This window comes from Lasioglossum baleicum, chromosome 8 (assembly GCF_051020765.1).
Source record: "Lasioglossum baleicum chromosome 8, iyLasBale1, whole genome shotgun sequence".
Lineage (NCBI taxonomy): Eukaryota > Metazoa > Arthropoda > Insecta > Hymenoptera > Halictidae > Lasioglossum > Lasioglossum baleicum.
In genome coordinates, this window is record NC_134936.1 from 14,606,137 (window position 1) to 14,620,646 (window position 14,510).

The following is a 14,510-nucleotide window of genomic DNA, read 5'->3' on the forward strand; positions in this document are numbered from 1 at the left end:
TAGTCTTACCGGATTGGTAAGTGAAAATAAAAACTCTCATTAAACCCTAAAATAATAATTGCATCGATACCGTATCAAATGATTATATCGGTGCGAATCCACTTAGGGGTTAAGAAACGCGAAGTACTATGCAATATTAGAGATCACCTCTATCCCGGACCATAATCGATCCTTGTTATCTCAATGAGACCAATAGCTTAATCGTAGGAGAGGATACTACAATCAAAGAATAATTGCGATCGCAATGACGTTGTGTTTTTACAAATGCCAATGGAAGTAGCTGTTTTATAAATATTTCATATATTTTGTTATACTGTTTCTATGCTCCCCCACCTTTATCGTTCAAGCTAAAACATCTCATATAACGTAACGTTGTCTAACCTACTTCATGTATTCTACTAAATACTTTTTACACTCTTCGAACGATTACAAAGGAAACATTCGCCATTTTAATATAATACAAAGAGAATGTCAATAAGCACAAAATACGATTAAATCTTAATGCTCGGATCTGACAGACTCTCGAGGACCGTTGGAAAATGATAAAAGGAATAGCGGGATGTGTATTATGAAAAAATTCGATGCTGTACTTATCGTTGGTACTAAAAGAGAAGGAGGAAAAAAGGAAAATAAAAAGACGCGACCGAAGAAAAGAGGAGAGAATTGTTGCCCGCGTTGGATGTATGCGAGTACATACATACAGTGTACCGGAATAACTTTCCCCGTATGAACTTAGTTAATAAGTTAACCTCGAGGTGCGAGGATACCGAAGTTACGAGAAACCTTAGCTAAACTTAATTAAATTTTTTATCGCAAGGTTTTTAATCGTATGTACTAGCTTAGAGAGAAACTTCGATGCAACGGCCTTAAAACGAAGATCTATTTTTCTCACTGCTCTTGAAACGACCGAGGAGGGTAAAGAATCGACAAAACGCGATTGTATATCTGTGTAACCGGCGCGGCGTCCATGGGTTTTCGTTCCGGGAGAGTATCGAATATCAAAACACTATTTACTATGCTTGTACGCGTCCCACCACTATCTCCGTCTCCGTGTCCGTACCGAGAACCGACAACGGCAACGCGAAAAATCTCACCGTATTCAATAATCCAGATCCCTATATTGTACTGTTTTCGAACTAAATATTATAGAACGTTTCATTTAATCTAACCACGATTAAGAATGAATGTTTCAATGGCGTCGAGTACCCAGTTTATCATATCGCTTGTATCGATTAACATCAGCTGGAAATTATTCATGCATATATTGTATAAACACGGAAAACAGAGGAAGCTACAATTCTAAAACGATAGGATATATTTCTAGTTACACGGTCTGGGAGCAGAGTTGGGCATTAGTCGTCTAAAACATTTCATTCGACTCACCAAAACTTACGATCCAAAACACGGTTGTTTCCATCGATCGTACAGTGATTACCACGAATATTCGGACACTCTTAAAAAGACGATAACGTTTTTAATATTTGAACTTTTTTGAGAAAAAATTATGTGGGCTTGTATGTCCAATATTTAAAAAGTTGTCGCTTTTCGAGAGCGTCCGAATATTAATGGAACTCACTGTATGTAACGAACAGAAATAAATTTCCCATTTAGTCGACGATTAAACATTTATTTTGGTTAATGGCGATCGTACGTCGCGTTGTCTGAATGCAATTCAATTGAATGAATCGTTGATGGTGAATTGCATTAAATATTGCCCAACTCTGTCTGGGAGTAACGAGATCCTGAAAGTATCTTTGTTAACGAATCTAGTTGCTTGATAACGTGCAGATCTCTTAAAGAATGCTTTCACGGCTAATGTTTCAGTTTCTATCTTGTGCCTATTGTAAAAAATCTTTTCATCGATTGTTTCAAATAAATACCGCGTTACATTAATATGTGCGCAGTACACATTTTAATTACACAGAGAAATAACGTTAAATAGCGGACACAGTCGATATGCGCAAAACCAGTCTACATTTCAGAGATATTTCAAATGTTTGTAAATATTCTTGAATGCTTATTGTACAGTGTGCATCGTATAATTGGCATCCTTCGTTCATTCGTCTCATTATGAAAACTGACAAATAAAATTAATCATTGAAACATACGACGACATGTTTCCTGCAACCTAACCCAACACGTTAACCCTTTTACCGTAGAACAACATTGATATTTATCCAGACGACACTAAAGGGGTTAAATTAATCTTATATAGGATACATCGTGCGAATAAACTTTCTATTTATGTAGGACTGTGTTACAAACGCCATATTGGATATTTACCACCGAGATCTCTACGAGGATTCACGGTACCGGTTTATTGGATTTCTGATCGATACGTCGATCAATTTATCAAAGAAATAATCATCAAGCATTGTAGTATTGTTCTGTACTCACTCGATTATAGTTGTACGTCTTTTTTCACCAATTTTTAGCGAATTTCTGAAGAGCCACAGGCTCTTAACACCATCTTAACACCATTGCAACCGTACACTTCCACTAGCAAAACTGTTCGGCAATGGCGAGCCACATGCTGATGTTACGTATACATATTATTCGATTAAATTGTATAATAAAGAAACAAAAATACAATAATTGAGATTATTCGTTCATTCAACAATGCAGTCTCTTGAAATTTCTAACAATACGAACACATTTGACTGACCACACTCAGCGCGCGAATTTGACCATACAAGCGCATGTGCAGAAATATCATTCCCGTTTGAATTTTACTGAAATATTTAATTATAAAATAATCTTGTAACCGGTCATCAAGGTACCTTATGTTATCATTTGTTTTACCAGTGACGTTATATAGCTCTATTAATTTGTTTATTATTGGAATCTAGCAATCCGACCGTCCTATAGAAAGTTTCTTTTATCAGCTGCGCCATCGTCGGTAGTCGGACACTGCAAGATGTCGCTGACCGCACGGAATGTTATAATTTAGCACGTATCGGTTGTTGAAAGAAGAATTTGACTTGATAATCTTTCATTTAGACCAGTTTACTCCTCGTGACTAGACGACTTCGCGGCGTGGCTCGTTTTTTTATTTTGTCTCTTTCAGACCAGCTTTGTTTTTGAAAAATTTAATCGTTTCATGATCGTCGCACAGTAGTCCGAGTAATCGAATTGTTTCACCGATTGTTGAAGTGTCATACCACAAATATTGTCAAAATGAGCAATCAAAAGACTGTGCCGAATGCAGTGAAGTTCCTTTTCGGGGGAACCGCAGGGTATGTTCTATTATTTTTATTATTATAATTACATTAGAAAAAATTTTATTACAAACTATTTTATGTAAAACATGAGATAAGATTACCTAAAATTTGTGCAAATACGTTAGTTTCCTTATTTTGATGCTAAAAATAACTTTTCCTGCTTCGCACTATTTTTGTGGCTCCTTGTCATATTCAGTTATTTTCATTATGATCACATTCAAATTCAGCCCACCTTGTTTCATTTTAGAATGGCTGCGACGTGTTTTGTCCAACCCTTAGATTTAATAAAAAATAGAATGCAATTAAGCGGTACAAGAACATCCACGATGAGTATAGTATCTTCTATAGTGAGGAACGAAGGTATCCTAGCTTTTTACTCTGGTTTATCTGCTGGTCTATTACGCCAAGGTACATACACAACAACCCGACTGGGTATATATAACTGGTTGTTTGAAATTGCCACGTGAGTATACCATAGATAACTAAGCTATGTTGGGAAAATATTAGCAGTGTTATATACACTCCCATTTGTAAGTCACCGGACACTTATTCAAACTTGGATTTATGAAATAAAAATGGTACTTACTAATCTTTTCTAATATGGAGAACATGTAAATCACAAATCTGACCAAAATATCTCTTATATTTTCTAAATCTTAATTATTATATTTTCTAATTTTTCAAATTTAAGTGGGGCAATTGTTTTTCAATTTGGCTTCTAGATTTAACCATAATCATCCCACAATTTCTCAATCTCTTTTTTCCAATGTTTATTCAAATAGTATATGTATGTATTTAATTTTTACATCCAATCAAAATAAAACAATCAAATCAAGCTGGAAGCTTGTATTCTTTAATTACCATTTTGTCGAAGATGAGTGAGTGTCCAGTGATTTATGGACAGGAATGTACAAGATCTATTATTGTTTATTGTTTGCTATATCCAGAAAACACAATCAATCCGGCTTTCTTGTAAAAGCATTGATAGGCAGTGCTGCTGGTTGCGTAGGAGCATTTGTAGGTACTCCTGCAGAAGTTGCTTTGATTAGAATGACTGCCGATGGCAGATTGCCTCTTGGTATGTTCATAATTTCATCTATGCTCACTTAGGATATTTAGAGTATTCCCTACTCTGAACAGTTTTCTGTTTATAGCTGAGAGAAGAAACTATAAAAATGTGTTTAACGCTCTGGTTCGTATACTCAGAGAGGAGGGTCTTTTAGCATTATGGAGGGGTACTATTCCTACAATGGGCAGAGCCATGGTTGTTAACGCAGCTCAGTTGGCATCTTATTCTCAAACCAAAGAGGTTTTACTTAACACTGGTCTGTATCATTGCTAACAAGAACATTGAACAAGTAGCAATGGAATACCATAATTTTCCTTCTTATTTGTTCAAATAGGCTATTTCGAGGAGAATATTAAATTACACTTTGTAAGCTCCATGATTTCTGGGTTAGTAACAACTGCTGCTTCCATGCCAGTTGATATTGCTAAAACAAGGTAAATATGAAAGCATCGAATTAACTATAGAATATATCAGTGTGAGAATAATATTGCATTGTTGCATGATGAATTCCTTGCAGAATACAAAACATGAAAATTGTGGATGGTAAGCCTGAATTTAAGGGTGCCGTAGATGTTATAGTTCGAGTTTGTCGAAATGAGGGATTGTTTTCATTGTGGAAAGGTTTCTTCCCTTATTATGCACGTTTAGGTCCGCATACTGTGCTAACATTCATTTTCTTGGAACAAATGAACTCAATGTACAAATCCTATTCCCAGTAACTATAAATAGGACTTGACCTTGGCACATATATATGTACATATACACATAAAATTAGAATCTGCAGAAATATTCCAATCTATATTTTCTCCTATATAGTAATCAATTTTGCTAACACCATATGTTCATAGTGTGATATTTATTCTTCCAGTACAGTGTATATTGTTATCTGTTAGATAATGTATGCCTCCTACATACGGATACACAATTCCTATTTATTTAGAAAAATCTTTGTAGAAAACTATTTTAGTAAAGAAATCATATTTTTTTAGATGCTGTTTTGTGCAATCGTTAATTGAAATAATCTTAGAAATTTTATTAAACAGTACATTCTACGAACATTCTTCTATAAGATTAAATCGTTTGATACGATTTTTATTTTTTACTTGTTGTTACAATGAAAAATATATATATTCTATTATTTTTTAACGTATGCGTGTGTGGAAAAGTTTTCTGCCTATAATCCCTTAACCAATTCCAGTATACACAAATACATGTATAGCATAATACATCTACCATATCTTTTTTAATTTTTATGGGTGAGAATGAAATGTAATGTATAGTGTTATAGTCTAACTCTAACATGTATGGTTATTATATGTGCTGCCAGTACACAATATTTAGATTGTATTCCATCATTGTTGTTGAATAAATCGAAAAAATTATTTTTGTATATACACGTGTTTCCATTTTATTACATATCCGTAAAAAATGGATGAAACTTTTCGAATGATTCACGTAACGGACTAATATTCATTGATGCGGCTAATAACGCCAAGTGAAATGGCCTTACGTCGCGCTCTAAATTGGACGCGATTATTTGTGCATGGGAACGAGGTTCCGCAAAACAAATGGTCTTTATGCATTTTAATGCACCGGTAACATATTCCAAGTTTTCAGTGCAGTACAAATCGTATCTGAAACTAGGACGTTTTATGAATGTGTACGTCCGTTTTTAGTTACATAGGTTACCTTTTATTCGAACTATTTTCTTTGTCTAACATTTGTTGCAATGTCGAAAAAGAAAAAAGGGGAAGCCTGGGGGGAAAATGGATTTGAAGATTGGGTATGTAAAAACGAATTACACACTATTTATATTTTATTAACTACAACGTCAGACAAAATCAGCTGTAACATAATTATTTCAGGGTGGGTATATGGCTGCTAAACAAGCAAAATTGGAAGAACAATTTCGAATGGTAGCAAACAAAGAATTCAAAGATGCCACAAACATATTGGAAGGAGTAGCAATTTTTGTAAACGGCTACACAGACCCATCTACGGATGTGCTTCGTCGTTTAATGATGGAACATGGGGGTACCTACCATCATTATCTGAGACCCAGAGGAACAACTCACATTATTGCATCCAATTTGCCTCATGCTAAAATAGTAATGTATAGGAAAAGCCAGAATCCAATGCCTATATGCAAACCAGAATGGATAGTAGATAGCATAAAGGCTGGTAAACTATTAAATTTCCAAAACTACTTGCTGTACTCGAATTGCACCGATGCACAGCCGCAATTGAAATACAAGAAGATAGATGAAGCATTTGGGTCAAGCAGTCGTCTTGAAATGCATGATAACACAAAGAAAGATAATGACCTTTACACTTTCCCAAACGATAATGATAATTTAAGTAATACGATGACAAGCAAAGCTGCTGATCGAGAAGTCTTGAATCCTAGTGTAGCCCACAGTACAAAAGAGTCTAATTCAACGAAAAACCCAGAATTTATATCAGAATTTTACAGCCATTCACGTTTGCATCATATTTCAACAATGGGGGCAACTTTTAAAAATTATGTGAACGAGTTAAGGGATAAAAGTGATGGGAAATTTCCTGGATTAGCCAAGTTGAAAGAATTTAGGGATCTGAAGTTAGACAAGTCGCTCTCAGACTCTCAGAGCAGTTTCAGAAATGATCTGTTTGACTTACAAGAAGAGAATAGGGTAGACAGTAGTCAGGGATCTGTGATAATGCACATAGACATGGATTGTTTCTTTGTCTCGGTTGGTCTTAGGAATAAGCCAGAATTGAAAGGGCTGCCTGTTGCAGTGACCCATGCGAAGGGTAACAGGCAACCTACAGGTAAAGATGCTGCAGAGGAGGAGTTAGGATCGTTGTCAGAAATCGCATCTTGTTCTTATGAGGCGAGGAAAGCGGGGGTGAAAAATGGCATGTTCTTAGGGGAGGCTTTGAAAATATGTCCGAATCTCAAAACGATGCCATACGATTTCGATGGCTACACAGAGGTATCGTACGCTTTGTACGATACCGTCGCATCTTATACATTAGACATCGAAGCGGTCAGTTGCGACGAAATGTACGCCGATTGCACGAAAATACTCGAAGAATGTTCGTTGACGCCGTTGGACTTCGCTGGCGTGATCAGGCGAGAGATAAAGGACAAGACAGGCTGTCCTGTGTCGACAGGTTTCGGTAGCAATAAATTGCTGGCAAGACTAGCCACTAGAAAGGCAAAGCCCGATGGTCAGTTTCACTTGAAACAGAATATCGACGCATGCATCGGTGCTCTCGATGTGCAAGACTTGCCAGGTAAGATGTTGCCTCTTGAGATATCTGGTTGATTAGCTATTAATTAATGATTGTTCGAATTAGGCGTTGGGTGGACCACGACGAACAAATTGCATTCTCTGAATGTCCGTACTTGTGCGGAATTGCAGACGGTCTCGTCGTCGACGTTGCAAAAGGAATTTGGTAAAAAGATGGGAGAAGTATTGTACAATATGTGTCGCGGTGTAGATCATTCGAAATTGAACTTGGAGCATATTAGAAAATCTGTTTCCGCCGAAGTTAACTATGGAATCAGATTCGAGAACAACCAAGACGCGATAGACTTCTTGAAGAAATTGTCCGTCGAGGTGTCCAATCGATTAAAAAATGCTAACGCTAGGGGTAGGTGTATCACGTTAAAATTGTTGATTCGAGCTAAGGAAGCGCCGAAGGAAACTGCAAAATTTATGGGCCACGGGCTGTGCGATTACATGACCAAATCGAAGAACCTTATCGCATCGATCGATGATCCCGATATCATAGCAAAGTAAGTTGTTGATATTATCTTTACGCTTTCAAGTATACTTATCAGTAGGTGCTCTCCAGGGAAGTAATCACCCTCTGGAATCAAATGTTGAAGGTGCCTGAAGATGCTAGAGGCATCGGCATACAGGTGACCAGGCTAGAAATACTGAAAAGCAAATCGCGCGATATGACTCTGAAAGGTTTCTTCGCGAAGAAGAGTAATGACAATGGTACGCTCAACCGATTCGCGCAAGCATCTGCAACTTCCGTTCCGTCAACTTCGAATAACATAATTGACGATCAAAAGAACGTAGGCGCTTCTTCTCGCGTGAACGAAGCAGTTCTTACCGAGCTTTCGGAGGATACTCGAAACGAGAGAAACGGTAGGGAAGAAGCGAGTACCAACGTCGCGAAGATTGAGAATAAATCCGGGAATCGTGTACAAACGATCCAAGAAAATTTTTTCAAGCAAACCAAGCCGACCGTTTCGAGACCAGCAAAGGTGGAGTTGCCTCCTTTGCAGGAAATCGACATGGCAGTCTTAATAGAACTTCCCGAGGACATACGCAATGAAATACTTAACGAGTACAGTGGTCCGAGGAATGGAGGTAACGCTGTAAACAATGCCAGTAGCGGTACAAGTACAAGTAGTTCGACCACAGTATCGAATAATGGCCAGGCTAATCGCGACGAAGATAATATATCTTTTTCGCAAGTCGATCCAGAATTTTTGGCCGCGCTATCGGATGACATGAAACGCGAAGTTGAAAGTTATTGTACGGCTAAAAAGGCCGGGCAGTCTTCGAAAATAAAGGAGGAGTCAGCTCGCAAACTCAATGGGGGATTGATAACGAGGAGCGGAATCGATAATGTCGCGAAAGATAGCAAAAAGGCTGAGCGTAAAATGAAGAACAATCGTAAAAATTCGAAAGCAACGTCGTCGAGAAATAGTAAAACTAAAAAGAACGGTATATTCGACGCGTTTAAAGTGAAACAGAATAAAAACGAATATGAAAGTGTACCGGATCGAAAAGATGGTAGCAACAACAATGGCATTTCGAAATGCATATTGCCATGTCTGAGTGGAATGGGATCGACGAACGATCGAGTTACCGGCGACGAAGCCGAGGCCATACTCTCTCATAATCGCACTATATCGGAAGACAATGAAAGTTCAATTCAACATCAAGACATTTTAATTGATCTTGTAAATCGCTTACTTAATCTACCTCTAGAACAGGTAGCGTTTATGATTAAGTTATCGTTATCGTTATAAATCGATAGTTATTTATGGTAGTTTTGTTTGGTGAAACACGTCTTCATCGGAAAGCATAGAAAATGTTTTTTCTATATAGCGACAGTGATTTGTAGTAGCGATCGCATCGCACCGCGTTGAATTTCGATTGAGTTACATTGTACGGGGCACAGGGGGTACACATGCTCGATAAATATGCTATCCTTTTTACATTGGCTGCAGGATAAATACAAATGTAAAATACACGGTTGCAGGTGAAGATGCAAATACAAATATGGATCACTAATTCTAAGATCGTGAACGAAGTAGACTTTTTATCACTCGCAACATTTCTCAGCATGCTTCCGGAGAAGAGACGCATCGAAGATTTACATATTTTATTGAAAACCATGCACAGGTATTATCTATATTTTGTATGCAAGATTCGTGATGTTCACCCATGTTTTGACAACGGGCGGATAATTCAGTGATATACAACACATAGGATTTCAGGGAATAGTTGTCATAGTTTTACTCAGTTGCGATCTTTGATAAATAAAAATTGGTATTAAAGACGTAATACATTTAACTTATTTATGTTCATATTCTTGTAGATGTATGACAAAAACTGGAAATTGCATTTGGCATAGGACATACAGGAAAACAGTAAAATACGTTCAACATTATATGCAGATCGAATATAACAGCAATCTAATTGTACCACCAATCAAATGCAATCATTTGCAGTGTAACAATGATATATAATGTAAATTTCTCGGAATTGAATAAATTAATATTTTTACAATGAGGTTAATAAGAAACCTATTTACAAGCAAATATGATACTTACCTTCAATTTCATTGAACACAGTATCAGTATCGGTATCATTGTTCGTTCGTTTTTTTTCTTTCTCTCTCTCTTACTCTCTGTATTTTTTTCGTGTTTTCGTTTCTTTTCTTTTTATCTTTTTTTTCAGTTAACATATTAATTTACAATCGAGAACGTATGTTTTTTCGAAAGAAGTTTTTGCTCAAAGGTTTTATATAAATCGGTAAGAAGTCATAAACCTCGAATTCGTACGTATTTTTGTAATATATATATATATATTTTTAAATATACTTTTTACTTTGTAGTCGTTACGCGCAGGGATGGTGAAAAAATAGAAAGGGTTGAGTTAGGGATGAGCGTTTACTACTCCCATTCGGTAGTTCCCGGCGGTTTAGATGTTAAGTCGTACAAAACACGCGAGATACCGGATATCATAGACATTTCGATCAGCATTTTTTTCACCACCTGTTAAAAGAACAAACGCCCATAGATTAATATCAGAGTGCACCAAAATGAATTATAGAATATAATGATAGGTAAGATTGATTGAACTTACATGTACCGGCAGCTCCTTGCCCGGAATAGCCGGGGTGCCAGTCATGAAATCATTAGTACAGAATGGCCTAAGAACGACTGAACGTTGACATGAAGGTATCCGAGAGACAGCGTCACGATCAAAGTGTATAGGAATTAAAACTACTGGCATTTGACTGATAGCCCCCATACAGTTATTAGCGGCTAAGACTTCGTTTGCTACATGATCCGCTTCCCGGAGCGTGGCTATCACGTTCGACGTCAGATGAGTCGGTGTGATGTCCGTCACTGGATGGTGTAATTGAGGTCCGAAAATGTAACACACGCGGTTCACGTTGTGACAAACACGCGGAATCAGTTTCGCGAGGAATAACAGGTCTTGCCATACTATTCCTTCCGACATGTTTTCTGCGCTGGATAAACCTACTACATAGCTATAACTCCTTCGGTCTCCCTAACAACAGAATACAATGCGATATTACACACGGTTTCCCCCAAACAATCTGTCTTTCTCTTTCTATATATACATATATATCCTACCTGTACTCCTACGCTACGTATAGGCAGTAGGGTTGCAGCGAATTGACGACGACTCGAAATTTGTCGCAAATGCTGGCGTTCGGCTTCGCTGGTCGCGCCTTCCACACGATTTAGCAGTCCGTGCTTCTTCTTGAGCATTTGCTCGTATTCTGCCATTATTTTCACTATCACCTGCGAACAAACGTAAATAGTTTCCTCGATGTAGTGCAGCGGGCCCATGGACATCGTTCCGTCGACAAAACAAAGACGAGTACCTGCGTTTCCGAAAAGTCTTTGTCCATGTAAGGCTCATCCGCGCACAGGATACGTACAGCGAGCCCGGGACCAGGGAATGGATGACGAGCTACAAGCGATAGCGGAAGTCCTAGATCGCATCCTAGTTGTCTGACTTCGTCTTTGTGAAAATCTTTCAAGGGCTCTACTACGTGGCCTTGTGCTCTTAACGCCCTTACCAATTCGCTATCGTTGTGATGTGTTTTTATCGCGTCCGCCTTACCTAATAGAAAAAGAAGCGCGTCTGGCGTTAACCAAAGCGAAACAGGAACTCAACGATTCTTTGAACAATATTTACCACTGGCTAGTGCGCTTGCGCTTTCTATAAGATCAGGCCTGAGGGTGCCTTGTCCCAGAAACACCTCCTCCGCCTTTAAACCCATTTCCGCCATCACCTCGTTCGCTACTTTGACAAACACGTCCCCTATGATTTTTCGTTTCTCTTCGGGGTTGATCGTAGCGCACAGCATTTTGGTTAATCTGGTTCTTGGGGTTGTTCCCGTGCCGCATATTCCTTTATTGTTTAGAACGTTGGCGTTGGCTATCGGCGGGACGTTATCCAAGGGAACGGATGTAGTCCCTTGCATGAAATAGTGTGCGGCGTTAATTACTTTTAATCGAATTCCCAATTGTGCCAAATTCTTCTCGACAAACTGCGTTTCTCCTTTCCGCATGAAGCCATTATTGATATGCAGGGCTATAACTTGCTCCTTGTTTAAAGCTTTATGTAACAGTGCTGCGCATACCGTGGAATCCACGCCTCCGCTCACTAACAACTACGGTCATTTATTTTATATTTTAATCGACCGTCATTTGCCTGTGTAGCTTATAGGTACTTAAAATATCGTTTCACGCCGTCTTTGAAAATTTTACAGAATTCACCGAGGAAGAAAACAATAAAATGCCGAAACAGTCGAAACCGAACAAATCGATGCATGCTTATGGGATTACGATTTAATTACGTGTACGTTTAGTCGTGCCTTACCAGAACTTTCTTGCTGCCAACGGTTTCCTTGATATATTGAATACATTGTGCTTCTCTACCATGAAGCGTATAGTTGCCAGAGAGGCCGGCAATCAAGAACAAAAAACTGTGCAACATCGTTTTGCCATTAGGTGTAAGATCTACCTCGGGGTGGAACTGAACCCCGTACAAGTTCATTTTCTCGTTCGCTATTCCTGCTACAAAGTTCGACGATTTGGCAATAACACGAAAGCCATCGGCCACCCTATCTATACTATCACCATGTGTTAACAGTACTATTTGTAATCTGTCCAAGCCCCTAAGATACAATCAGTCGTTTAGAAACGGTGCACAGCGAGACTGCGACGAATTAGAGATTTTCGGATTCCACTTACTTAAATAACAGGCACTTGGAATCTACTTCGACTGGAAACTGGCCATCTTCTCGGCCGTCTTTTTGCGTTACCGTACCACCAAACTCTTTGTTCATCATTTGCATCCCATAACAGATACCTAATACAGGAATTCCTATTCTAAAGATCTCCGCGTCGTATCCGGGCGCATCCTCTGCGTAAACTGAATTTGGCCCTCCAGAAATTATAATAGCCCTACAATTTCATCAATTTTTCATCATTTTCATGGAAATGAATTTCAACCGTGGAAGATGTATCTCGCAGAGATACACGATTACTATGTTCTTACTTATAGCCTTTCTCTTGGAGAGTAAATGCTGGTGTGTCAAGGGGCAGAATTTCACTGTGAACATTCAGCTCACGGATTTTTCGATCTATCACTTTACCATACTGTGCACCAGCATCCAAAATGGCCACTTTTTCATTGTTGCTTCCCATGTCCATTGCTCCTTCGTCTGCTCCATTGTTTCTCTCTGCGCGACACACTGATCCGTACGCGCTCTTTTCCATTTCAGAATTCCGTATATTGCTATTGCTATTGCTATGATTTCACCAACCCTACAACAATTTAGAAAACATAATAAAATATCAATCGACCCAACACGAGTAGAGCGTGTGGTTAAAGTAAGAAGAGAATTTGTTAAGATAGGAAAAACTGGATCGTGGTGAAAGTATTGTTCTCGACAAATATTGAGACTTCTTAGACATCTATTATATCTATATAAAATAAATTATTATAAATAAACAATTAAATTTTTGCAAATACGCGTATGTTCGGTTGTAACCTCATTTTGGTGCAAGTAACATCGTTTTGCAAGATAGTGCCAAAGAAATTGGTGACAAAAATAAATAAACAAATTATAGATTAAAAAAAAAACAAATTATATATGCCATCTGATCTGCATTATGTGTTAAGTTGTTTTCTTTTAATGAAATTAGAACAACCAGAATTTCCGTGCTATATGCATAAATAATGATAAAAATTCAACGAAGCGGGACAGCATATTTTCGAACAACAATTAAAGATGTTGCTCCGCGTAAGTGTAACATGCTATTATAGCATGTCACAATTCAACTACTAGTTTTGACAACTACTGTACACTCTGGTGAGTGGAATGCGTTTCCGTGTGCATAGAAAGTGCGGACGGAACGTCGGAATCGATTGACCATCAAAGTGGATGACGTTCGTGAAAAAAACTGTCGGACGTAATGTTTAGCAAGAAATAAATAACCGGCCGTAAATCTTACGAGCACGTTTCACAGAAACAAGAGTCTTACAATAATTCCGCCGCTGTACCGATCGTACTTCGGAAGATTGTTAAAACGTATCGAAAGACTTACCAAATAATACGAGGCAGAGAATATTTCACGTGTAAATCACCAAGTAACGTAAAATTAATTACAGCAAAACAGAATGTGCACTCTCTGGACGAGGCAGCCATTCAATCGCCTGCAATAGCCACAATAAAGTGCCTGCCTTCAAGTTGGAAATAATAGTAGTATCCAACAGTATGACTTGAAAGTTACCAGGGCCGTGTGTGTCGAGCCAGTTTTTTCCTAGTTATACAAGGATATTCTCCTTGAAACATAACTCGTACGCGAGTACAACTCGAGCAAATTGATAATCTTTTAATGAAAGATTCTCTTAAATATCGTTCCCGTCGGAATCGAA

At 38.1% G+C, this 14,510-nt stretch overlaps 3 protein-coding genes across 3 annotated transcripts; 2 read left to right on the forward strand and 1 right to left on the reverse strand.

Annotated features, from left to right (window-relative positions):
- Positions 1 to 2,891: 2,891 nt before the first annotated feature.
- Positions 2,892 to 5,680, forward strand: LOC143211666 (mitochondrial 2-oxoglutarate/malate carrier protein). Its single transcript, XM_076429520.1, has 6 exons — positions 2,892 to 3,236; positions 3,469 to 3,684; positions 4,169 to 4,299; positions 4,376 to 4,546; positions 4,625 to 4,724; positions 4,808 to 5,680. Exons 1-6 carry the CDS (start codon positions 3,178 to 3,180, stop codon positions 5,007 to 5,009), a joined length of 879 nt encoding a protein of 292 aa, XP_076285635.1. The 5' UTR covers positions 2,892 to 3,177; the 3' UTR covers positions 5,010 to 5,680.
- A 157-nt stretch (positions 5,681 to 5,837) lies between these two features.
- On the forward strand, positions 5,838 to 13,397 carry Rev1 (Rev1 DNA directed polymerase). The gene is made up of 6 exons (XM_076429510.1): positions 5,838 to 6,073; positions 6,156 to 7,569; positions 7,633 to 8,074; positions 8,134 to 9,292; positions 9,562 to 9,704; positions 9,901 to 13,397. The coding sequence occupies exons 1-6, from the start codon at positions 6,020 to 6,022 to the stop codon at positions 10,049 to 10,051; spliced, it is 3,363 nt and encodes a 1,120-aa protein (XP_076285625.1). The 5' UTR covers positions 5,838 to 6,019; the 3' UTR covers positions 10,052 to 13,397.
- On the reverse strand, positions 9,860 to 14,335 carry Bur (GMP synthase burgundy). Its single transcript, XM_076429516.1, has 9 exons — positions 14,180 to 14,335; positions 13,128 to 13,396; positions 12,821 to 13,033; positions 12,447 to 12,744; positions 11,760 to 12,237; positions 11,443 to 11,684; positions 11,189 to 11,359; positions 10,671 to 11,102; positions 9,860 to 10,579 (listed from the first exon to the last, which is right to left on the reverse strand). The coding sequence occupies exons 2-9, from the start codon at positions 13,346 to 13,348 to the stop codon at positions 10,478 to 10,480; spliced, it is 2,157 nt and encodes a 718-aa protein (XP_076285631.1). The 5' UTR covers positions 13,349 to 13,396; positions 14,180 to 14,335; the 3' UTR covers positions 9,860 to 10,477.
- Positions 14,336 to 14,510: the final 175 nt, after the last annotated feature.

Coding starts and splice junctions, on each gene's coding strand:
- LOC143211666 (XM_076429520.1), top strand. CDS start 3,178: ATGAGCAATCAAAAGACTGTGCCGAATGCAGTGAAGTTCCTTTTCGGG. Junction 3,237..3,468: donor CTTTTCGGGGGAACCGCAGG/GTATGTTCTATT, acceptor GTTTCATTTTAG/AATGGCTGCGACGTGTTTTG. Junction 4,300..4,375: donor CGATGGCAGATTGCCTCTTG/GTATGTTCATAA, acceptor TTCTGTTTATAG/CTGAGAGAAGAAACTATAAA.
- Rev1 (XM_076429510.1), top strand. CDS start 6,020: ATGTCGAAAAAGAAAAAAGGGGAAGCCTGGGGGGAAAATGGATTTGAA. Junction 8,075..8,133: donor GATCCCGATATCATAGCAAA/GTAAGTTGTTGA, acceptor GGTGCTCTCCAG/GGAAGTAATCACCCTCTGGA. Junction 9,293..9,561: donor TTAATCTACCTCTAGAACAG/GTAGCGTTTATG, acceptor ACACGGTTGCAG/GTGAAGATGCAAATACAAAT.
- Bur (XM_076429516.1), bottom strand. CDS start 13,348: ATGGAAAAGAGCGCGTACGGATCAGTGTGTCGCGCAGAGAGAAACAAT. Junction 12,745..12,820: donor TCCAAGTGCCTGTTATTTAA/GTAAGTGGAATC, acceptor ATTGTATCTTAG/GGGCTTGGACAGATTACAAA. Junction 10,580..10,670: donor GCAAGGAGCTGCCGGTACAT/GTAAGTTCAATC, acceptor TTCTTTTAACAG/GTGGTGAAAAAAATGCTGAT.